Source organism: Otolemur garnettii, unplaced genomic scaffold (genome assembly GCF_000181295.1).
Source record: "Otolemur garnettii isolate 467f Iridium unplaced genomic scaffold, OtoGar3 scaffold00011, whole genome shotgun sequence".
NCBI lineage: Eukaryota > Metazoa > Chordata > Mammalia > Primates > Galagidae > Otolemur > Otolemur garnettii.
Window position 1 is genome coordinate 15937662 of NW_003852406.1, and position 24521 is coordinate 15962182.

Genomic DNA, 24521 nt, shown 5'->3' on the forward strand with positions numbered 1-24521 from the left:
CACGGGCTGGATTCGAACCTGCCACCTTAGGTGTATGTGGCTGGCACCTTAGCCACTTGAGCCACAGGCGCCAGGCCTACAACATAGTTTCTTAAACATTCATATATATTTTTTTTATTAAATCATAGCTTAATGCAATCATGGGGTACAATGTGCTGGTTTTATATACAATTTGAAATGCTTTCATCAAACTGGTCAACATAGCCTTCATGGCATTTTCTTAGTTATTATGTTAAGACATTTATATTCTACACCTAATAAATTTCACACATTCTTTTTTTTAAGTTTTAGAGATAATCTCAGAATTATAAGAGTTATAAAAACAGTACAGAGTCCTGGATATCTTTCACTCAGGTTCCATTTTATACTAGTGTCTTATATAATGATAGAACATTTACATAAAACATTTATGTTTTTTTAAAAAGCCTTTTCACACATTTTTCATAAGAACCTGAGAAAAAAGGACTTCATATTCTACATACCTTCCACTGATAGCACCCTGAAGTTACTCCAGTTGATGCCAATCCATATCCTTTTCCTCCACTGCCATGAGTTAAAATCTGTCCATTCTCCACTAAACAACATTGAGCTTTCTCTGGATCAAAAGATACTTCTTGGATAGGAAGATTCTCATCTTCTTCCTCCAACTCTCCCTGCTTCTACCAGAAAGGAAGCTAGGTCAGTATTTTGGATTAGCCCAGATCTCAGGTAATATATATTTGCAGACTCCTTGTTTTATTCCACAAATATTTATTAAGTATTTACTATTTATCAGTTATTGTGCAACGTAATGGGAACACAACGATAAATAAGGCATGGTCCCTGCCCATAATGAGCTTATAGTCCAATTAATGGATAGAAGGACAAATAATAATCCTAATATTACAATAATAATAGAAGTTACATAACAGGGATAGAAGAATCATAAAAGTATTATATAAGTGTTTAGCTATGCTTGAGAAGTACAAAGAAAGCATTCAAAAGAAAGTGACTGCTAAGATGAGTCCTAAATGATGAGAAGGCAACAAGCAGCTGATCAAAACAGAGAGAGGCATTTTAAGGCAGTGTGTACAGCAGGCGTCCTCAAACTGCGGCCCGCCTAGGACATTTATCCAGCCTGCCGGGTGTTTTTGCCACCACTGCCTGTCCTGCTGAGCAGCGGACTCATCCCGGGGCCTGCAGTCCAGCCCTCCAATGGTCTGAGGGACAGTGAACTGGCCCCCTGTTTAAAAAGTTTGAGGACCCCTGGTGTACAGCATGTGCCAGGTCATGGAGATACAACAAGAGTTCAGTGATTTAAAGTAATTATAAGCAGTATGTAATGTCTAGAGGATGAGACTGATAGAAAACGAGCCCAGAAAGAGGAGGAGTGAAATCAAGGAAGGTCTTGTATGACATATGATTATTTTTTTTTTAGAGACACAGTCACCCTCAGTAGAGTACTGTGGCATCACAGCTCACAGCAACCTCCAGCTCTTGGGCTTAGGCAATTCTCTTGCCTCGGCTTCCCAAGTAGCTGGAACTATAAGTGCCTGCCACAACGCCTGGCTATTTTTTTTGTTGTTGCACTTTGGCCGGGGTCGGGTTTGAACCTGCCACCCTTAGCATACGGGGCTAGCACCCTACTCACTGAGCCGCAGGTGCCGCCCTGTGTGACATATTATTTGAACTACACAACAGGAAGTGCCTACACAGGATGATTTATGCAAGAAATCTGTGATCAGATCTGTGCTTTACAAACATCAGCCTACCAGGGGTTTATAGGATGAAGGCAGAAAGACTAATTAGGAGATTGTTCTAAGAAATAGTGAGGACCTGAATTCATTCATTCATTCATTTATTCAATGAACATTTACTAAGCATCTACTCTGTGTCAAGTATTCCATCAGGTCCTTTATATTCAGCAGTGTATAAGAAAGATATAGTCTCTGCTCTCCCAGACTTTATATTTTAGAAGAGAAAAACAGAAAATAAATAAATAAGAAAGTGCTATAAATAATTAGTGTATGTTGAAATTAAAACAGGTGACATTACAAAGAATATATGTAAACTACTCTGAGTTAATTAAGGAAGAATTCTCTGAAGAAGTGATAATAAAGTTGAGAACTGGATGATAAGCAGTTTCTGAGACACATATCTGGTAGGACTAGCCAGCTTAAAGCCCTAAGGAAGGAACAAGTTTACTGTGTTCATAGAAACAGAAACAGTTGTTTAGAGCACAATAAGTAAAGAAAAGAAGACAAACAGTTCTAGATTTTACCCCCAAGAATGATGAGAAACCATGTCTTAAACAGAGATGACCAATGTGCTCTGATTATTGTATAATTGTAAAATACCACTCTGGATCCAACAGAAACAGAGAGATCAGTTAAGAGGCTATTGCACAGTCCAAGCCAGATATAACAACTTGGAATATAGGGTGATGACAGAAGAGATGGCAAGGTAAGCAAATTCAAGCTATGTTTTAGAGAGGAGCCAACAGAATCTAGAGGATGTATAGATGAAGAAAATGAGAGTTGGGGGAGACAAAAGAAGAGAAAAATCAAGAATGACTCCTGGGTTTTTAACTTGAGTAATGAACTAGAAGTCTGGGGAAGCCTGGGGAAGCACAATGTGGTAAAACTAATGATGCTATTTTTGACATGTTGAGTATGAGATACCTATTAGATGATCATTCAAGTGAGAAGACTAGCAGAAGATAACTAGAAATCTAGAATTTAACAGTAAAGCCAGAACTGGAATTAAAGACTCAAGAATCACTGGATTATAGGTCTGACTAAGGTTTCTTCGGGAATGGGGATGACTGTTGAAAAAAAGAAGACATCTTGAGACTAAGCTTCAGAATACTCTAATACTCTATTAGGACAAACAGAAGAAGAACCAACAAAGGAGAATCAGAGTAGGCCATTGTACTGAGCTAGGAGGAAAACTAGAAAAAGTGTGGAATCATGAAAACCAAGAGAGGAAGAAAGGTAGACGTATAGATAGATGGATTCATGAGCTATTCAGGAAGTATATGGAACCTGATGATTACATCCATAGGGACATCAGGTTTGGAAAACTAGGTGAGTGGCAGTACCTTAAATCAAAAATGGTACAGGACAAAAAAGGGAAAGGTTTGCGGGAGAGACAACTGGGTTACCATTTAAGTTTAGAAGGCATTGCATGTAGGTGGAAATGGTCTTAGGTATGGATAATATTGCTAAAAAGGTTAAGGATAAATTAGCTAGGAGTAGCAGCCAGGTACTTCGGAAGCCGAGGCAAGAGGATCACTCAAGACCAGAAGTTTCAGGTTACAGTGAGTTATGAGCATGCCACTGCACTCTAGCTAGGGCAACAGAGTGAGATAATTCTGAAGAATACCAATGTTTTAAGATGGAGTCAAGTAGGATCAAAGAAGAGTTGCTTCTAGAGGGAATTAAGGATTGGCAGAGGGTGTATGGAAATCCAGGAGAAGATAGGGTTTTAGAAATAAGAGAAGGCTAGAGTTTCCAGAAGTAAACTAAGATGTGGACAAAAAATTATATACTGTATTTAGGAACCAACATTTATCTTTGTCATTTAATTTTGGCACTTTGATGGAAGATAAACAATTGGGTTGAAGAGAAGTAAGGAAGTAGCTGAAACATACAGATTACTCTTCCAAGAAGGTTATTAGTGAAGGACAGGAGATCAGAGAAGGTTTCATGGATAAAAATATGATTTGGGAAGTAGGGAATGAGAGATAAGCATGTTTATAAACTAAGAGGAAGGGAATCAGTGGAGAAAAAGACAATGCAGAGATAGAAATGGAATAACTGATAGAGCAAGGTCCCTCAGAGAAGCAGGCATCCTGAGACAGACAACAGGATGTTCATTTGTGCTGCCTAAAAGCACCTTTTGGGAACAATCAGTTACCTGTAATTTTATTTCTTGTTCTTTTTCCTTTATCTGAATAGCATGTTTGGCCTGAGCAATGGGTGTCTCCCACATACAATCCGATAGAAGGGAAAATAAGCGTTCAACAATCTGTTTTATTGAAGAAAAGAGAATGATAATGGCTTTTAAAGAGTAATTTTAGGTACTTTTAGAAAAGATACGTCACATAACTAATATTAAGTTACATGTGAAGTTAGATTATACCAATGTTAAACAACTACTTTGGGTGGTTATCTGTTAAATATCTTTATTTAAGAAAGATAAATAATCTACTAAAAAGTGGATTTTATTTTGTCTTACTATATGGTTCTGATTAAACCACCCACTCTCACACATCTCTCTCTCTAGAGGCCCAAATCTAGAAAGAAATTCCACTTATTTTTCTTTTCTTCTGACCTTGCAAATATTCCCTATTCCTCTACTTCTCAGATCCCATAATTTAACTTCTCTTTCTCCCTCTTTGGAGATGAAATAATAAATAAAGCAGTCTTAAAAGTAGAAGTTATGCTATTGAATAAATGACACATTTACAACTGAAGACAGTGTAAGGATAGACTTTGAGTCAATCATGTTGCAGATATGGAAAACATTAATAGCTTTAAAAACAGAAACCTGGGCCATCTGATCATCTTCCACACCGGATTCACAAGCTGGTAGCACAGCTTCAAGGACATGAAGTGCAAGGAGTCTTGTTCTTAAGTTACCAACTAGAGGAATACCTGGGGGGGGGAAGACGTTTTCTTATTATCAATGTGACTTAAATTCAAAATTAAAATGAAATCTGGGGGAAAAAATCTCTGAGGCTATTAAGCATTTATGGGTACAAAGGATTTCATTTCAAACTATTATCAAAGGAATTCTAGATCTATCCTGTACCCATTAATACATATGGATATACTCATCTTTATGTCTCAGTTTTAATGTAATATAATAAAGTGTTGTAGTAACTATCTGTGGCAGGTAATGTACTATGCATTTCACATACACTAACACTGTAAATCCTAAATTATAGTCCCATTTTACTGATGAGGAAAATGAGGCTCAGAGAAGGTACCTCAACTAATGCCACCTAGCTTGGGAGAGGTCGAATTAGTCTCTAAAGACTATGCTTATTATTCCTTCTCCTGGCCTCTGCCTTGTCCACGCCTTAACTGTCTCACAGAGATTGCTAGGGTTAATGGGGAGTAAGCAGATTATACTTATCTAAAGTATGCAAAGGTAGAGACAGGACACTGATGATGCTTATAAATATGTACTTTTTATACACTTAACTGTAAGACCACTTGAACATAAATTAATTTTTTATTTATGTTCTAAAAATTCAATATTATATAAGCCTAATCTTGTTAAAGCAAAAAAAGCTATTATAATTTATGCTACTTAAGAAAAACTACTAAAATATACTGAGAATGTAAACATATAAAATCGTACCATGGAAGACTACATTCTATTTTGGCATATTTAAAATGGACTAGGGATAATGAAAAGTTCTGGAAAAGGATAGTGGTGATGGTTGTACAACACTGTGAATGTACTTAATGTCACTGAATTATACTCTTTAATAGCAAAAATAGCAAATGTTATGTATGTTTTATCACAATTTAAAAAAAAACCAGACTGGGAAGGGACTGATTAGTAATTTAGGTAAGCAGACCAGACTCTTAGACTAAGAACTAGGAATTAAGCTTATTACCTACATCTGTCACAGATTATTAAACAGTCAGAAGTCACAAAGTAAGAGAAATTATATCATGATAGGAGAGAATGGACAAATTCAGACCTATTTCTTGGTAATTCAAGAAGTGAGGTCAGAATCTGTGCCTAATTATCATATTAAAGACAATGTTCTCAACTTATTGTTCAGTATTATAATCTGAACAAATAAATTTGAGTCTCTAGATAAATTCCATAATCTTCTCCACTGATATTTTACATTATTAATTTTATGCCAATTTTTACTCCTAAAACTAGAGATTCCTTTTGATCAAATGGGTACTCAGAAAATAAAAAAGCCTTAAAATCACTGTCAAGTGATGACAAATGATGTGCCTTCTTTCTACATCCCAGGGATGTTGTTAAAGTCTAGCATTATCATAATATACATGTATTATCTATAGATGCTCTAAAACAAAGGCAAAGGACATATACCTGAAGAACACTTCTGAGATGCTATATTTAAAAGGACTTCTGTCCACTTTGGGGAAGCCATTTTTGATTGAATTGCTTTTGAAGATACAACTCTGCGAAGAAAAACTAAAAAATCCCCCAGATGGAGTTCAGCTGCATGTTGTTTCCTAAGAGTAGCTAAAGGGTAAAGAGACAAGTTTATGTTACAACCAAAAGTCAATAAGAAATAGTCATTTATCATATAATTTACACTTAGATTGCAGTAAGCACTAATGTAATTTAAACTCTAGGTTGTCAAAAAGCTTCTGAATTTTGAAAACTTAAAGAACAGTATGAGGAAAGGTCAAAAAATAAAACCAAAATGGAAACATCTTTTACAACTACATAGAATAGTGAGCATGCTAGGATGTGTATGTATACAGCGAGTCCCTGAATAATGTCATTTCATTATAATGTTCTAAGTAAAAACAAATTGATTCCAGGCTGGGGCCACCATCTATGTGGAGTTTGCACATTCTCCCCAAGTCAGTGTGAGTTTTCTTGGAGAATTCTGGCTTCCTCCCACATCCCAGGGATGTGTACATCAGTTTCACAGGCATGTCCTGTCTCAGTCTGAGCGAGCGTGGGTGTGGGAGTGTGAATGAGTGCACACTGTTATGGGATAGTGTCCTGTTCCACAATGGCTCCTGCCTTATACTCTGAGGTGCAAGGGGACAGGTTCCAGTCACTCTTGACCCTGAACTGGAATATGCAGGTCTGCTAATGACATCATAGCTATCATCATAGCGCAATACATTACTTTTTTCTATATTTAGATACACAAATATTCACCATTGTGTTACAACTGCCTGTTGCATGTTCAGTACAGTAACATGATGTACAGGTTTGTAGCCTAGCAGCAATAGGCTATACCATCCAGTCTAAATGTACAGTTGGCTCTACCATCCAGGTTAGTGTAAGTGTACTCTACAAGGTTCACACAACGATGAAACCATCTACTCATCAAATAACACACAAATATATTAACATTCATTGAACTTTTCACTAGGTGCCAGATACAGTTCTAAGTGCTTTATGTGTATTAAGCTATTGAATCCTCACAGCAATCTTAGGAGGCTGGCTCCATTATCATCCTTATTTTTTTTTATTAAATCATAAAGAGATAGATTGTGTTATCATCCTTATTTTATAGATGAGAGAATTGGGGTACAGAATGATTACACAACTTGCTTTCTCCCTCCTATTTATCCACCTAACCTAAGGATTTAAGGACTTCCAGAATTTATTATGGTAACAGAACACGGTAGATTTATAATCTGTTTTTCAATAAATGACCAATTTTAGATATTTATTCCCTTAATTATGCAAAATGCCTATGTATTAGTTCTAGTTTTGCTGTTCAGATACTAGTTCTACTGAAATACACTGATCAATATAAAGCCCTAAGTGGATGATCATATTACAGCAACCAAAAATTATGACAGCAAAGTTTAATGAAGAATTATTAGTGACTAGAGAACAGAATAGCCTAGGAAGAAGTTGAGCTCTTCCAATTATAATCTAATCCCAAATATCAAAACCATTGGTCCTAGTTTAGGCCAGGTGAGAGAAAGTTTATCATGATCAAATACTAAAAAGTTATCTGAGGCTCCCCTAGGATATATATAACCCAGGGGAAACCAGTCACTTAAAAACTATGTCTTAGAGCTGAGACTGTCAAGGAGAGGCTGAACCTAGAAATGGGTGTATGGTCACAGCATCAGGGTTATCAGACTCTAAGGAGAAAAGGTTTGATCATAAGCTCATCTAAATCATATATATTGGAGATACAAGTGATTTATAAATGAACAAATAAACTCCTTTCATGCCTCACAGGGAAAGAAATACATATGCATACAATGGAGACTCAAAAAATGCTTCTAAATAAAGACAGAAAAAAAGGTTTAGGATACCTCTGAAATCTTTCTTTTCAGTTTCTCCACTGGTGTCAACTTTTTTTTCTTCTTCTTCACCCTCTTCTTGTTCCCCTTCTCCAAAAGAGGCCATAAGTAGTACACCAGTTTGAGACAACAAATTCTTCAATTGACTACAGAGTAGATCCAATAAGGACTGAACTACCTTGGGGCTCAGTTTATCAGCATAGGTCCTATGAGAAAGAAAAGGAAAAAAATAAGTGGTAGGAACACAGAAGGGTAAACATAGTGCTTAAACACATAAAGAAGATTAGACAGAAATGGAGATTACTAAAATATGGGAAAGCCACAAATAGCTCTGCAAAGACATCTATAATAGTTACCCTGTAGTGATGGCTAAAATCTGGAGCAACCTTGTACTGGCCACTTTCAAAGCTGTGCTAAGCTGGGAAACACCCGTCTTCGGCAACAACTGCAGGGGCTGTCCTAGCATAGTGTCTGTGCCACATAACTGGGACAATACGTTTAGCAGACCAGTGGAAATTGCCAAAGAAACATCCACTGGTTGATAATGAACACTCAGGGCGAAAACTGTAACCAAAAGGAGACGCTGCTGGGCTTCTAAAAAAAAAAAGAAAGCAAGAGAGAGAGAGATAGAGAGAGAGAGATAGTTGAGAATTTTCTTTGAAATGAAAAAAGGGATTACTAAAATTAATCCTTTTCTAAAATACAAATAGTATATTTCCAAATATTTATTCTTTACTGTAAGTTGATTACTAATGTTAAACACAACATAACTACCTACTGTGACCTCAGTCCAAAATGTAACCTACATCTTGTATTTGCAGGAACAGTTACTCACCAATATGATGCTTGTTTGCTTGAAGGGCTCTTTCCAGGGTAGCAGACAACTGTTGATAAATCTTATGCACAGCTACCTGGATTTCAATCTGAATATTTCTCTTAGCTGCTCTGATCCCATCCTGAATTACACATAAAGATTTACTTTTTCTATTAGCAACAACAGAGTTTTTCTTCTTGCAAAAAGAAGTAAACTTTTATCCCTAGTACATACTAGAGCATGTTGGTATCTTCAAATTGTTTATTTCAGTATAAATAAACAATTTATACTGTGAAAGTTTTATAATAAATTTCATTTTAAATGGTTGATAATTCTTGATTCTATATAATCCTTTTCCTTACTCACAAAGCAATTTTTCCTCTCTAAATACAGAAGACATATTCATTTTTTAAATTTTTAACAGTAGAGAACTAGGTAAAATGATTAAATCTAAAATGTAAACTCTTGAAACCCATGCTCCCAAACTCCAGTCCCTATCCCAGCTTAAATCTATCTCTATCCAATCTGTCTAAGAATAAAACTGAGCCCATAAAGAATCTAAAAGTACAACAGTACCATGGCTCATCTAATCCCAATCCCAATTGTACTACTTACAAAAGTAAACCAGTAAGATACCTTAAAGAGTAATATTTATTTATTTATTTATGGAAGCAAAGTCTTATTCTGTCATCCCAGCTACAGTGCAGTGGTGTCATCTTGGCTCACAGCAACTGAGTAGCCGGTACTACAGCTCACTTTTGCTCAGGCTGGTCTTGAACTCCTGAGCTCAAACAATCCACTTGCCTTGGCCTTCCAGTGTGCTAGCATTACAGGCGTGAACCACCACATCCAGTCAAGTCTTTATATTTTTAAAGATCTATCATAAAAACCACAAAGTTTAAAATGGCTTTGTAAAAACATAGTTAAAATCTAAAGATATGGCTTGGCGCCTGTAGCACAGTGGTTACAGCACCGGCCACATACACCAAGGCTGGTGAGTTCAAACCCAGTCCAGGCCAGCTAAACAATGATAACTACAACAAAAAATAGCCGGGTGTTGTGGCAGCTATAGTCCCAGCTACTTGGGAAGCTGAGGCAAGAGAATCACTTAAGCCCAAGAATTGGAAGTTGCTGTAAGCTGTAATGCTATGGCACTCTACCAAGAGTGACATAATGAGACTCTGTCTCAAAAGAAAAAAAAAGAAAAGAAAAATATCTAAAGATACTGTAAAATGTCACCTACTTGGTAGTGATGCAATCGACCACTCTCTCCTTTGGTTCCAGTGTGTCCAACAGTTCCTAAACCAAAACACCCTGCTAGAAATTGTAGCCTTACAGACGTGAGTAGTGTAGATGACTGGAAGCCTGAACTTGACCTGCTTCCTGCCAGTGAGATGCTACCTTTTTCCTCCATCCCAGACAATAGAACGAGGATCTGATGAAGTGCCTCTAAGCGAAGCTTGAGGGGAAAAAAACACATATTTTAGCTTCACTAAACTCAGACACAAAGCAACTCTGCATGTCAAATACTATTATTTAGGGCATAGAAAATTCTAACATTTCCTACAGGTCTATTAAGATAAATATTAATTTTAGTATTATTTCTGTTTTTTATCAGGATATATCTAAAACCTTTATAAGCATACTTCATTATAAAAGAGGCTGCACAGTACAGTGGGAAGAGTAGTAGATTTGAATGTAGGAGACATAGTCTCAAGGCCAGACTCTTCCACCTGCGGTGTGGCTCTGAAAAAGTCACATAATTTCCTGAGTTTCCGTTTCTTCATGTGTAAAATAAGACTAATAATACCTTATCTAATCTACTCACAGAGCTATTATTAAGCTCATGAGGAAATATATGTGAAGATTTTAAAACTGTAAGGTAGTATTGCTATTGCTTCTTTTGTTTACCATAAAGTTATATAGAATAAATACTCTTGAGCACAAGAATTAGAGATATTTGCCATAGACAACAAATGGGCTTTCTTTGTCATGATGAAGGAAAAGGCCTAACATTAACATCTTATATAACCATGGTATCAGTACATTTACCAAAACTAAGAAATCAGCCTTGGAATAATTATTATGAACTAACGCACAGAGTTTCATTTGGATTTCATAATTTTCCCATCATGTCCCTTTTCTGTTCCAGAATCCAATTCTGAATGCCACATTGCATTTAAGTGTCACGTCTGCTTTGTTTCCATTTGTTTCTATGATGGTTCCTCAGTCTTTTCTTATTGTTCATGATCCTGATGGTTTGGAAGAGCTGTTCATGGATTTTACATATGTCCCCAAATTTAGGTTTGTCTGATTTTTCTCTCATGATTAAAATGGAAATATGAATTTTAGGAAAGAATATCACTTAAAGTATCCTTGTCAAATTATATTAAGCATACATGATATCAATATGATTGATCTCTCTCTGGTGATGTTGATCTTGATCACTTAGTTAAGGTGATGTATGTGTGTGCCATGTTTCTACAATGTAAAGTTACTAATTATTCCCTTCCCATACTGTATTTGTTCTCAAGGGGAGATAAATAATTCGCCACCTCCTGCAAGGAGGAATATGACAGAATTTGTAGATATGTTAAAACCACAATAATTAATAAATATTTGGGGGGAGAATACTTCAAGATTATACAAACATCTCATGTCTCCAAGTTTTGCTCACAAATTAAAGCATTCATCCATGGGTCTTGACTTCAGCAATTGTTACTGTGGGGATCTAATCTAAACTAGGCACCTAATTTAAACCAAAACAAATGGGTCAAAAATGGAGGTTCTGAGAAACAGATCCCTATGGTCATCAGTCAGTCTCACACTAGTTTTTAAGAGACAAGGGAAGGCTTATGATTAGAATATATTATTCTGAGAAATTATAATATTAAAATGTACTTTTGTCCAGTTCAAACAAAATACTAGGTTATTAAGTAAGAAATGTCTGATTTCTTTAAGTACGAAGTTTGACAGCATCTCTGACATTTCACATTGATACTTGTTGGGATTTTTTTTTTTAAATTGTGAAAGTATACCCTTATTCTTTCAAATATACCTTTTGGCTTGTGGTTATCTTTTTTTTACAGCAATTTTTATGAACCATGGATAAGTCAAAAATTCATGTTACTTTTGAGTATGAGTTCCATTATGGAACCAATGCAGCGCAAACAGCTTGAAAAATAACAAAGTATTTGGGAAGGATGTGGCTAATGAGCACACAGTATGTGGATGGATTGAGAGGATCCATTCTGGTGATTTTAATCTTGAAAATGAGCCATGTGGATACCAAGGCAGATAATGATGAGCTGAAAGGTATAGTACAAGTGAATCCATTTCAACCTACGTGTGAATTAGCAACAAGGTTTGATGTTACTATTCTACCAATATTGGACAATTTGAAATAAATCAACAAGGTAAAGAAGCTCCGTGGATGGGTTTCACAATAATTAAAGGAGTGTCAGAACAGAAATCATTTTTGAAGCTTGCTTTTCTTTGCTGTCATGACACAAAGGTACACATTTCTACACCATATTGTTACATGTGATGAAAAATGGAATCTTTTTGATAATCGTAAGCATTTGGCACAATGGCTGGATAAAGATGAAGTGCCAAACACAGTCCAAAACCAAATATTCATCACAAAAAGTCAAGGGTGTCTGTTTGGTGGCCCAGTGCTGGTATTACATACTATAGTGTCATAAGACTTGGGCAGTCGATTACAGTAGAGGATATCTACTGCAACCAAATGGCTAACATGATAAGGATGCTTGTGATTAAGCAGCCATGACTGGTCAATAGAGACAGGCCAATCCTCTTGTAAGACAATGTTGCCAAATAAACAATGCAGCTCAAACTATAGAAGCTGAACTTGGAAACTCTGTCATTTACCATATTCACCAGACCTTGCAGTGACTGACTAGCAACTTTTTCTGGGCTTTAGACCACTTCTTATAAGGAAAAATACTCAGTTCTCAACAAGCTTGTGTGAAAACACCTTTTGTGATTTCATCACCACTCACGCCTCAACCTTCTTCACTGCTGGTACATCTGAGCTACCATTAAGAGGGCAAAACTATGTCGATAGTTTAGGTGCATACTGTAATTGTACTGCTTCTTGTTTGAGATATAATAAACTTTGGATTCTAAATCAGACATTTCATATTTAATGACCTAATAATAAGTTGTACCAGTTAAGAAAGTGATATAGAGAAGTGTGGGTAGAAGAAAGGAGCAGGTAAGGAATAGGAGAAAAGGAAAATTGTACATTCAGTGGCTTAGCTTAAGTTTCCAGAATCTCTCATGAAGAGTAAATATCAGACTTACTTCTGCCCTTAACTGTTGCTGTTCCATTGCAATGATAGAAGCCTGGGGACTTGTAGACATACTTTCTTCTGGCTCTTTAAAACCTGGGGCATTCCCCACATCTCCACTCACAAAGCTTACAACATTTTCAATCAAAGTGTGAACTCCCAAAGACTTGGTAAGATCAAAATCAGACTCAAAGGAGTAAGAGGAGTTACACAACCAGTCTCTGCTATGTTTCAGGCGAGTCCAAGAGTCACTCAGGGATTCCAACTGACTGTGCATGGGACCTATATGCAAAAAGAACAAACATGCATTAACGGCAAACAAGCAGAACATACACTGTAATACTAGATATGGCTGAGTGCTGCTATCATACCCACTGGTGAAAAATGGATAGTCATGTTTGAATACATGCATGCATTAAGTGAATCTGAGCAAAATGCTTTGGTAAAAAAATTAAACAAACAAAACCCTCTAAAAAACAACAAACAAAAACCAGAGCAATGTAAGAAAATAAAGGGAAAGCCCTGTTTGATGTACCAATGTCTCTGTAAGCGCTTTAGCAACACGCTGCCGTAAGAAAAAGAAAGGCAGAAGCTGCTCTCAAAATGCTTAGCTTAAAATGCTCTGCAGTATTAAACAAGATCATCAATTATGAACAGAAAGGAACTAGGCACTCAGGACACTGCTGATAAGACCTACTTGAAACATAGATTTCATCTAGTTTAACATTATCATTACAAAGGGTAAGTTAAGACTACACATCTGCAATGAAACATTACTAAAAAATGAATATAGAAGGGCAAGTAAACTTACACAAAAAGGAGACACAAACATCACCTTTTGGGTTTCATTAATATAAGAAACATTCTCACTGACTGTGTCATGTGCATGTTTACTGCAGATTGTGAAACTCTATTTAGAGTAAGCAAAGTTTCACAGACAAGAGTATATGAGATTTACTCTAAAATTCACTTATATAAAATTAAGTGGCATCACAATAGACGTTATAGAAGAAAAGTATATTGCCATTAGTTCTGCCAATGGGTAATTTTTAAGTTAAAATCTTTATATCATAAAATGTTAACATGTTTGAAAAACAACTGTCAAAGTCATATTAGCTTTAAATAAATATATATGTATATATAATACATGTCCAAGTCTTACACATTTTTTTCTTTAATTGATCTCAAGTACATAAATTTGATTATCTAGAATTCTTGGTTCATGATACACTTCCATCATCGGTTCATCCAATGATGGAGTTTCATATCCACATATTTATTTATAATAAATACTTGTGAACATGAGAACTAGAAAACCGACAGTAACTTGATTAGCTCCTCCTCTGTTTGCTCCTCTTCCAACCCATCTCTTCCTAGCTCTCTCTACCTAAGGTTTATTTTCTAGAAACTTGGGTTTATTATTTCCTGGCTTTTGTTACTGTTAAATTTTTTTTTATGTATTCCTAAGGCAGATAATTATTAGTTTTATCTGGTTTGGGTTTTTTTTTTAACAATATCATTTTATATAATCTTTTCATTCAATATAATATTGGTAACAATCTATATTACTATGTGCAGTCATGGTTCATTTGTTTAACTGCTGTGTAATATCCTATCATGTGAATATCCTAAATTTCTCTACTAGGAACACACCTTAAGGTACTCAATTAAATATTGATAACAAAATTTGTATTTGTTACATAACTGGATGGAAATTTGGGACCATAACTAAACACTAATGCACACAGAAAAAACACTAATATAGTATTGAATGTATAATCTTACTTTTTAATTACTATAGTGGTATCAGTTAAACCCGAGGACTTTGAAATCAGACAAATACATAACGGGGCAAAACATTATAAAGTAATTATGACATAATTTATATGAATCTCAGTAAAATAATTTAGAATGGTAAAGAATATACAGTTTATCCGCCTCCCATGTTTTAGCAAGAATTCTTAACATTAAAAATGTTTAATTTGCAGTTTCACTGAAGATGAAAAATAATCAATCTGAAAGTCTCACAAATTATATAGCTGAATATTCTTTCATATAAATAGAAAATAGTAAAAATTCAAAGAATAATATCACAGATGCATAATAGTATTAAGTTAAAAAAATATTTAAAGAATAGTAGCTCAGCGGCTAGGGCACCAGCCACATACACCAGAGCTGGTGGGTTCAAACCCAGCCCAGGTTTTCCAAACAACAATGACAAAAGCAACTAAAAAATAGCCAGGCAGGGCGGCGCCTGTGGCTCAGTGAGTGGGGCACCAGCCCCCTATATCGAGGGTGGTGGGTTCAAACCCGGCCCTGGCCAAACTGCAACAAAAAAATAGCTGGGCATTGTGGCGGTTGCCTGTAGTCCCAACTACTAGGGAGGCTGAGGCAGGAGAATCACCTAAGCCCAGGAGTTGGAGGCTACTGTGACCTGTGACGCCACAGCACTGAGGGCGATCTACTGAGGGCAATAAAGTGAGACTCTGTCTCTAAAAAAAAAAAAAAATAGCCAGGCCTTGTGACGGGCACCTGTATTCCCAGCTACTTGGGAGGCTGAGGCAAGAGAATTGCTTAAGCCCAAGAGTATGAGGTTCCTGTGAGCTGTGATGCCACAGCACTCTAGCCAGGGCAAAAGCTTAAGACTCTGTATCAAAAAAAAATTATTAACGTATAAGGCAGAGACTAGTACAAAAAAAGAGAGAGAGATTCATTTTTCATTTCTTTAAGCACCTCAAATTTAGAATCTGCATTTAGTCTTAATTTACAAATAATGATTTTCGGTTCCTTACATTTGAATTCATTTTTTCCAATAATAAAACTTCAGAACAAAAGTTTCTTCTGTTTTCTAATACTTATAAATTACTTTTCCAAATGAAAATAATATGTACCATGAGCTAGTATTAGAATCACAGAAATAAGAGAGATCTTAAAAGATTGTCTAATCCAATATCCTAAATTGAGAAAACAGAGGTGCAAAGAAACTGATCTGCCAAATTAATGCCTTTAATTAGCACCTAATGCCTTTATTTTAAGAGAGGCAATCTCACATATTCCTGTTATTAATCCACTCACAAATCACTGATCTATGGAAATTTCAACTGTCTGCCTACATAAAGGTTCACAAATCTACCAATCGTGATTACTTTTATATACACCAAAAGATTCTACAGAATAGCTGGTCAAGCTGAAAATTAAATCCTCAGGACAATTTAATACAGGAGTCAGCAAACTTTTTCTGTAAGTGGCCAGACAGCAAATATTTCAGGCTTGCAGACTCTAAAGTCTCTATCACAAGTATTCAACTCTTGTTGTAGTTAAAGCAGACAATATATAAACAAATGAGTGTGGTTGTGTTCCAATAAAACCTGACTTACAAGCAGGTAGAAGACTAACTTAACCTACTAGTTGTAGTTTACTGACCCCTAATTTAAAGGGTGAATTTGTTATGGTTATGACCCAAGTAAAACCTCATATAAATAAAAAATAAGAAACAATAGGAAATACATTACATGATAAGATTAGAATAAACAAAATAATCTTAATAAAATTAGTTATTTGACATCAAAAATACTCTGAAACATAAAAACTTACAGTATGGAAATGGGAGATGAAAGAATTTTTTAAAAATTATAATAATCTGATAACTTTGGTTCATTCTGTATTGTTTTATCTAAATAGAGAAAATGCTATATGTAAAAAACACAACAAAAGCGTCTATGTAAGAATTGAGACTAAGCCTGATTTTTACTTAATATTAATTCAAAGTCAGCCATCTATATATATAAGGAAAATATAAAATCAAAATATTTTTGAGATTGTTTACTTGTCCTTACAACTTTGGCTCTTAAATGGAATTTTTAAAATGAACATGGCAGAGCTGCAATACATACTTTATAAACCATAAAATATGTAGGGCAAGCTAAAAGGGGAAAAAAATTAAACATGCCATCATGTACTTGCTTGAAGCTCTTCTTTTTTCTGGGGCTCAACTGGCCAAAAAGGAGTAAATACACTACCACACAAGAATCAGAAGACAAAAGGAGAAATTTTGATACAAGAGAGACAGAGACAACATCTATATTTGCTCTTCTTTACATAATCTAATTCGAAATGCATAGACAAAATAGCATTTGCCCATACATGTTACACCATGAAACACACATGTTCATAAATGTTTCCAGTATTATTTTGGCAATAAAACCTAACACTGTATTTAAAAACCTGGGGGACAGAAAGGACCAAATAAGATAGTATTTTTAACTAACAAGATTACTGATGTTACTTCTTAAACTGCTGTTTTAGTATTCCATCATTTTTTACTATATCAGCGTTAGCTTAAATTTGAAAACCAAAATCAAGGATCTGCAAAACAGTATTATCTTTCTTCGAAGAACCAGCTTAATTCTGCACAGCTATAGCAATCTTTTTAAGTATTTAACAAAGTACCAAAATACCAACATATTTTTATAGGTTTTGTCAAGAATTCTGAGACTGTTACAAAAATTAAATGTATTAATATTAACATTTGTGAAAGCTTAGAATAAGTCCTGACATATAGTAAGTATTTAGTTTATAAGTGCTTAATAAATGCAATTTCAAGGCCAGGCACAGTGGCTCATACCTATAATACTAGCATTCTGGGAGGCCAAGGCAGGTGGACTCCTGAACTCACAGGTTTGAGACCAGCCTGAGCCAGAGCAAGACCCCATCTCTAAAAATAGCCAGGTGTTATGGCAGAGCCTGTAGTCCTAGCTACTTGGGAGGCTGAGGCAAGAGAATCACTTGAGCACAAGAGTTTAAGGTTGCTGTGAGCTATGATGTCATAGCACTCTACCAAGGGCAACAAAGTGAAACTCTGTTGCAAAAATAAATAACCCAGGCATTGTGGTGGGTGCCTGTAGTCCCAGCTACTCCGTAGGCTGAGGCAAGAGAATTGCTTGAGCCCAGGAGTTTGAGGTTGTTGTGAACTATGATACCATTGCGCTCTACTGAGGGGAACAAAGTAAGACTCTGTCTAAAAAAATAATAATAATTGTAATAAATAGGATATAATTAAACACAGTTATCTTTCTTCTATTCCTCTTATCAGGCTTTTAGTAATTCAAAATGACTTAGACTAATACAAACACTATGTGAGGGGGAAAAATGTACACTTCCTTGTCAAATTACTGAAAGAGAGTTAAAAGCACACAGAAGAATTCTCATACGGCTGGTCATCTGCTTGTCCTACATGACTCAAGTCAAATCAGAATGCCTGATAGTTTGCATGGTCCAAAACAGTTAGACTGGGCAGGTTCATTTGCCCAAATGAAGATAGGTATGTTATGGCTTAAAATATCTTGCTTACATTGACAATAAATAAGAGAAAAAAATAGGGTCATTTATTTTGCTGTTATTTAAGAGCAAAAACAAACAAAATACACTACAGTCAAAGGATAGGCAAATATACAAGATTTTTAAAAATTCTTTTTAAAACATAATCTTTTAAGTGCAGTTTCAATGTTAACTTCTTCTGAAGAAAGAAATCATTAGAATAAGAAAAACAAAAGCTATTTAAATATACATTTTCATTCTTTAATCTACAAACTCTAAGATTCTTGAGATTAAAAAGTATTTAATTTTGCTACCTTTCCTAAAATAGTAACTCTTCCACTTTCTAGTCACCTGTCCCTAGGAATAAAAGCATCAGCAAAATTTTGCCCTGGGAACATAAAAATGGAAGGATTAAGTGATATGAAGAATATTTTTATAACTAGTTTGCCTCCCTCTTTGCCTATTGTCCATTCCTAAATGAGTAGTTAAAACAAAGAGAGAAGAAAACTTTTCCCATGAGTTCCTATATTCGCTTTTTTGTTTCCAACAAAATAAAAGTTATATTCCAACAAGTTAACAAGTGTTTGTACTACCTCGAACTTTTTCAAGAAGATGGCTTAATCCATAAACAAAATTTGGATTAACGGCTTAATTCATTTATACTTATTTAGATATAAAACTTATATCTACTTACAGGATACTTATTTAAAATATAAAATGGGTAGCTAATTTTAGGACAATAATTCTAATATTCTATTAATTCTTAAGTAATTCACATTCAAATTATAGGTCACTCTTAAATCAACAATAAAGATCCTACTTTGTTTATTCCAAAGATAGTACTTTGCCATATGCTGATATGGTTAACACAGATTATTAAATTGTATCTCCATAAGCATAATAAAAATCTGAGAAAAGAATAATTTTAGCCAATGGACTATCACTTATAAATATAAATATAGTATAGCAGGAAGCTCTTAAACTGTAAGTTGGATCCCTTATGCTACTCAATGAGCCTGGAGTCATTTTCTCTGTTAGCATGTTTTTGTTAATAACATAGAACTTTAAGCAACTCTATTCATCTGAGTAAACAAAATTAGAAAAGTCTATTTGTTTCAAAAATTTAAATCAATTACTAAGTCAAAATGTACTACTAATTTTCAAATAATTATAAAATCCATATAAACTATACTAAACATCATTTAATTTCTTTTATATCACAAATATCTTGGCGTGGTTCTCATAGCTCAGTGGTTAGGGCATCAGCCACATGCACTGGGGCTGGCGGATTTGAGCCCAGTCCGGGCCTGCTAAACAATGACAACAACAAAAAACTAGCCGGGCATTGTGGCGGGCACCTGTAGTCCCAGCTAATTGGGAGGCTAAGGCAAAAGAATCACCTGAGCCTAAGAGTTTGAGGTTGCCGTGAGCTGTGATGCCACAGGACTCTACCCAGGTTGACATAGTGAGACTCTGTCTCCAAAAGAAAAAAAAACAAGTATCTTGTAATTTTTTTTTTTTTTTTTTTTTTTTTTTTTTAGGATCTCAGGAGTTTTGATATGTTACAGTCTCAAAAGATTTTTCAATAAACAAAGCCACCATCTCTGGTCCTTATTATTTCAGACAAATCATTCTGTGTATTCCAATTATAATCATATTACAAAATTGCCAGATTTTAAGTAACAACATCTCTTCTTTTGAGTTACATATATACATGAAAATGAAAAAAGTTATGTGTGCTCTCAGATAGTTTCCTTTGGTGGAGAAAACTAACACTCTGTCAAGGAAGCTACCAAGAAAAGGGTTTAACTTTGAAATGCAAAAGATTTAATATCTGGAAAAAATGTTTTTCACAAGTTTTTAGAAAACTGTCATAGTGGCACTTTTTAACATTTCACATTTTCCATAACCACATCATAAATAGTTTAAAATAAAAGTACCTTGGTAAAATAAAATAAAATAAAACTAATACAAATAAAGTATTCTAGAGAATAATACTTCAGAAAGTTTTTAGTTAACATTGGATTTATATCACCTAAAACTGGTGGGTTTTCCCTCCATTTGTACATATGACCTTGAGTTAACTATATTATTCATTAAAAGTGAACTTTCAACAAAAGACCTTAACTCTTGATGACCCTCTAAATTAGGCATCCTCAAACTACGGCCTGTGGGCCATATGCAGCCCATCTAGGACATTTATCTGGCCCGCCGGGTGTTTTTGCTGCTGCTGCCTGTCTTGCTTAGCAGCCAACTCATCCCGGGGCCCGCAGTTGGGCCCTCCAATGGTCTGAGGGACAGTGAACTGGCCCCCTGTTTAAAAAGCTTAAGGACCCCTGCTCTAAATCATCAGTTCATCTCTGAACATTAGAAGAGATTAAAAAAAAAAAAAAAAAACCAGAAACTTTCCTTTGGAAAGCATATGTACCTATATATAATATAAAGTAAAGAGAAGTTCTCTTGTAAAGCCATTTAAACTCTAGAAACTCTCTGAGTAAGCTAAAACATGGAAAATTATGACAAATAATAACAGAATTAGTGACTTCTAAACATTCCCACATTTTTAAAAGGTTCCCCCTCCCCCTAAGACAGAATCTCACTGTGTTGCCCTGGGTAGTGTGCCATGGTGTCATGGTAGCTCACAGCAACCTCAAACTCTTGGGTTCAAGTGATCCTCCTGCCTCAGCCTCCTGAGTAGCTGGGATTACAGGCATACAACACTATGTTCAGCTAGTTTTTCTATTTTCAGTAAACACAGAGTCTCACTCTTGCTCAGGCTGGACTTGAACTCCTAAGGTCAAGCAATGCACCAGCTTTGGCCTCCCAGAGTGCTAGGATTACAGTTGCAAGCCACCTCGCCCAGCCAAAAGGTATTTTTTTTAAAGTAGTCTTCCCTATTTAACTTCTGATAAAGTGATTCTGAACTTTTTTTTGCAATTACATTTCAAAGACATCAGATCTAAACACATCAGCTATAAAATCTTACTTAATTCGATCAAATATTTAATATAATCTTAATACTTACCTCTCTTTCTATGAGATGATGCCAAATCCAAATCAGCATTTCGTCTGCCACTCTATTAAAAGTAAAAATAAATAAATTTTTAAAAATTAGTTGTGAAAAATATTTTAAGATTAAGATTTAATAGATTATCAGAATAAAAAATAATCTAAACAGTTAATAGTAATGTTATACTTATTCACCAGTCAAGTCAGATTAATAACAAAATGTCTCTTAATAAAAAAAAAAAAAAGTCCCTTAAAAAAAAACCACTGATAACAGATAAAAGAAAGCTCAAGCATAAAACTCTCAAATAACTGGCTCGGTGCCTATGGCTCAAGTGGCTAAGGCGCCAGCCACATACACCTAAGGTGTTGAGTTCAAATCCAACCCAGGCCCACCAAACAACAATGACAGCTGCAACCAAAAAACAGCCGGGCATTGTGGTGGGCACCTGTGGTCCCAGCTACTTGGGAGGCTAGGGCGAGAGACCGCTTGATCCCAGGAGTTGGAGGTTGCTGTGAGCTGCGATGCCACAGCACTCTACCCAGGAGGATAGCTTGAAGCTCTGTCTCAAAAAACAAAACAAAACAAAACAAAACTCTCAAATACTAATTCAAAAAAGTTAAGGCACACATTAGTTAATATTATAAATTAGCAGTAATTTTTCTTGGTTGTTATCTTTTTTCCTTGGGTATCTTTGTCTTTTATTTTCCAAACACTGTGTGATCTTAATAATCCTCTAGATGCCTAAAGCTCTTGCATCAGCGTCTCATTTCCCAGAATCACCATTCCTTTCTACACCTTCACTTTCCTTTCTTTTCAAAAAGCCCACTAGTCTTGGCCAAGTGTTTAGAGGAAGAAAATCTGATGAATCCATACTAACAGAAAAATAACATAGTCCTATACCTTCTGGTAGTATTTTTAAAAGATTTCAACATGTTTTTTAAAACCTATTAAAATAGAGACATCACAAATTTGTGAAACTACAAATAAAACCATGAAAGCTTTCAGGAAGTACATTTCTGTGTATCTGGTAGGGAGAGATGTCGACAACTTTCCATTCTACTCATATGTACAGCATGAATACTTAAGTTTATGCACAGTCTTCACATTATGGTCTTATTAATTTCAACTGTATTACACAATCAAAACAGTTGGTATATGACTCAGCACCTGTAACTTAGCGGCTAGGGCACCAGCCACATACACCAGGGCTGGTGGGTTCAAACCCAGCCTGGGTCTGCTAAACAACGATGACAACTACAGTGAAAAATAGCTGGGCTGGGCAGTGCCTGTGGCTCAAGGAGTTGGGTGCCGGCCCCATATACCGTGGGTGGCTGGTTCAAACCTGGCCCCGGCCAAAAAAAAAAAAAAAAATAGCTGGGCATTGTGGCAGGCACCTATAGTTCCAGCCATTTGGGAGGCTGGGGCAAGAGAATCACTTAAGCCCAAGAGTTTGAGGTTGCTATGAGCTGTGACTCCACTGCACTCTACCAAGGGCAACAAACTAAGACTCTGTCTCAAAAAAAAAAAAAAAACAGTTGGTGTCAAAGAAGTGACAAAACAGATCCATTTGAGAAATGTTATTGTAGAAAATCTTTACCTGGTCACATATAATAGACATGTACCTAGATTATAGGCAAACATATTTTGTCTTATACCCACCCGCACACACAAATATATATCAACAGAAATAAATATTCTTTGGCCATGTGGTTCTGGATAAAACACCAAATGGTCATCATAACAGTACTTAAAGCATCATTGTGTCACTCAACAGAACATTTTTATCACATAGCACCTTTGCCATGAGAGTTCACGGAAGAATTAAGTTCAGGCCTCAAGCAAAAATATCTGTATCTCTCTTGAATGACTCGTTTGTTTTTATCATTTAGATACCGTGAGTCATTCAATGCATTATGCTTTCCTGATATTGTGGTCACCTGTAGCAGAACACCATGGGATATGTGCCAAAAATAAGCATATCTTACCCATAGTTTTAGTTTCCTCTCTCAGATTTTTTCAATCCTAATTTATTCACCTAATTTTTCCTTTTATAAAGTAAATCAAGGATTGGCACCTGTAGCATAGTGGTTAAGGCGCCAGCCACATACACTGAGGGTGGCAGGTTTGAACCCATCCCAAGCCAGCTAAACAACAGTGACAACTGCAGCAAAAAATAGCCAGGTATTGGGGTGGGCACCTACAGTCCCAGCAACTTTGGAGGCTGAGGCAAAAGAACCGCTTAAGCCCAAGAGTTTGAGGTCGCTGCGAGCTGTGAGGCCATGGCACTCTACCAAAGGCAACACAGTGAGACTCTGTCACCAAAAAAAAAAAAAAAGAAAGAAACCTAAATAAATAGATTAAGTAAATCAAGTCCTTTGTGAAATAAGAGAGCTTGGAAACAGACTCAAGAATATAGTAAGAAATGTTGATAAGAATGACAGCTGGCAAACAGTTAAGCTTAAGTTTGGTATTCTGTTTACTAAAATTAAGTACATAATACATTACATAATACACTTGATGAAAGCAGGTTAAAACAAGATTTGCCATTAAAGTGGTAATTTTAGTCATTTTATAAAGCATTTCATTCACTGACAACTCTGAGTAAATAAGGCACTACTAGCTATCAAAGCTATCAATGGTAATCTTAACCTCATACAGTACAGAAAGATAACACATTTTGGCTGGGATAACCTCATCTGCCCCCAGTGCTTGGCTCCTCTTCATCTACCCCTGGCTCTCTGAAGGTGAAGGCTCAACCTAGCTTTCCTTGACCTGAAATGGAATTTCCTCTTCCTCCAGTTCTTGTCTTTTCCAGCTTTTATGACATTATCTTTTTAAATATGCCACAAGGAAAGATGACCAAAGTCAATCTTTTTAAAACTTGCGCTTATTACCTTTTAAACATTTTTATAAACTTAATAAACCACAATAAAAACCTAAATGAACCATTTTGGCGATGATGTTTAGGCTTAACCCTCCTCCACTGATCTGTCTTCACCATTTCTAATTTTCAAAATGTTTTAAACTTTATTACAAAATTTGTTCTTCAGAACACATTTGAGGCAGGTTAATAGGTGGTAATA

General features: G+C 35.7%; 1 protein-coding gene across 1 annotated transcript in view; it reads right to left on the reverse strand.

Moving 5' to 3' along the window:
- HERC1 (HECT and RLD domain containing E3 ubiquitin protein ligase family member 1) overlaps positions 1 to 24521 on the reverse strand; it is a 206425-nt gene that overhangs the window by 71338 nt on the left and 110566 nt on the right. The window contains exons 24-33 of the mRNA XM_023510003.1: positions 21454 to 21505; positions 13126 to 13394; positions 10043 to 10258; positions 8821 to 8941; positions 8342 to 8579; positions 7998 to 8191; positions 6067 to 6222; positions 4531 to 4637; positions 3898 to 4008; positions 483 to 659 (exon numbers count right to left, since the gene is read on the reverse strand). Of these exons, the coding sequence (XP_023365771.1) occupies positions 483 to 659; positions 3898 to 4008; positions 4531 to 4637; positions 6067 to 6222; positions 7998 to 8191; positions 8342 to 8579; positions 8821 to 8941; positions 10043 to 10258; positions 13126 to 13394; positions 21454 to 21505 (1641 nt within the window). The remainder of the gene's footprint in view (positions 1 to 482; positions 660 to 3897; positions 4009 to 4530; positions 4638 to 6066; positions 6223 to 7997; positions 8192 to 8341; positions 8580 to 8820; positions 8942 to 10042; positions 10259 to 13125; positions 13395 to 21453; positions 21506 to 24521) is intronic.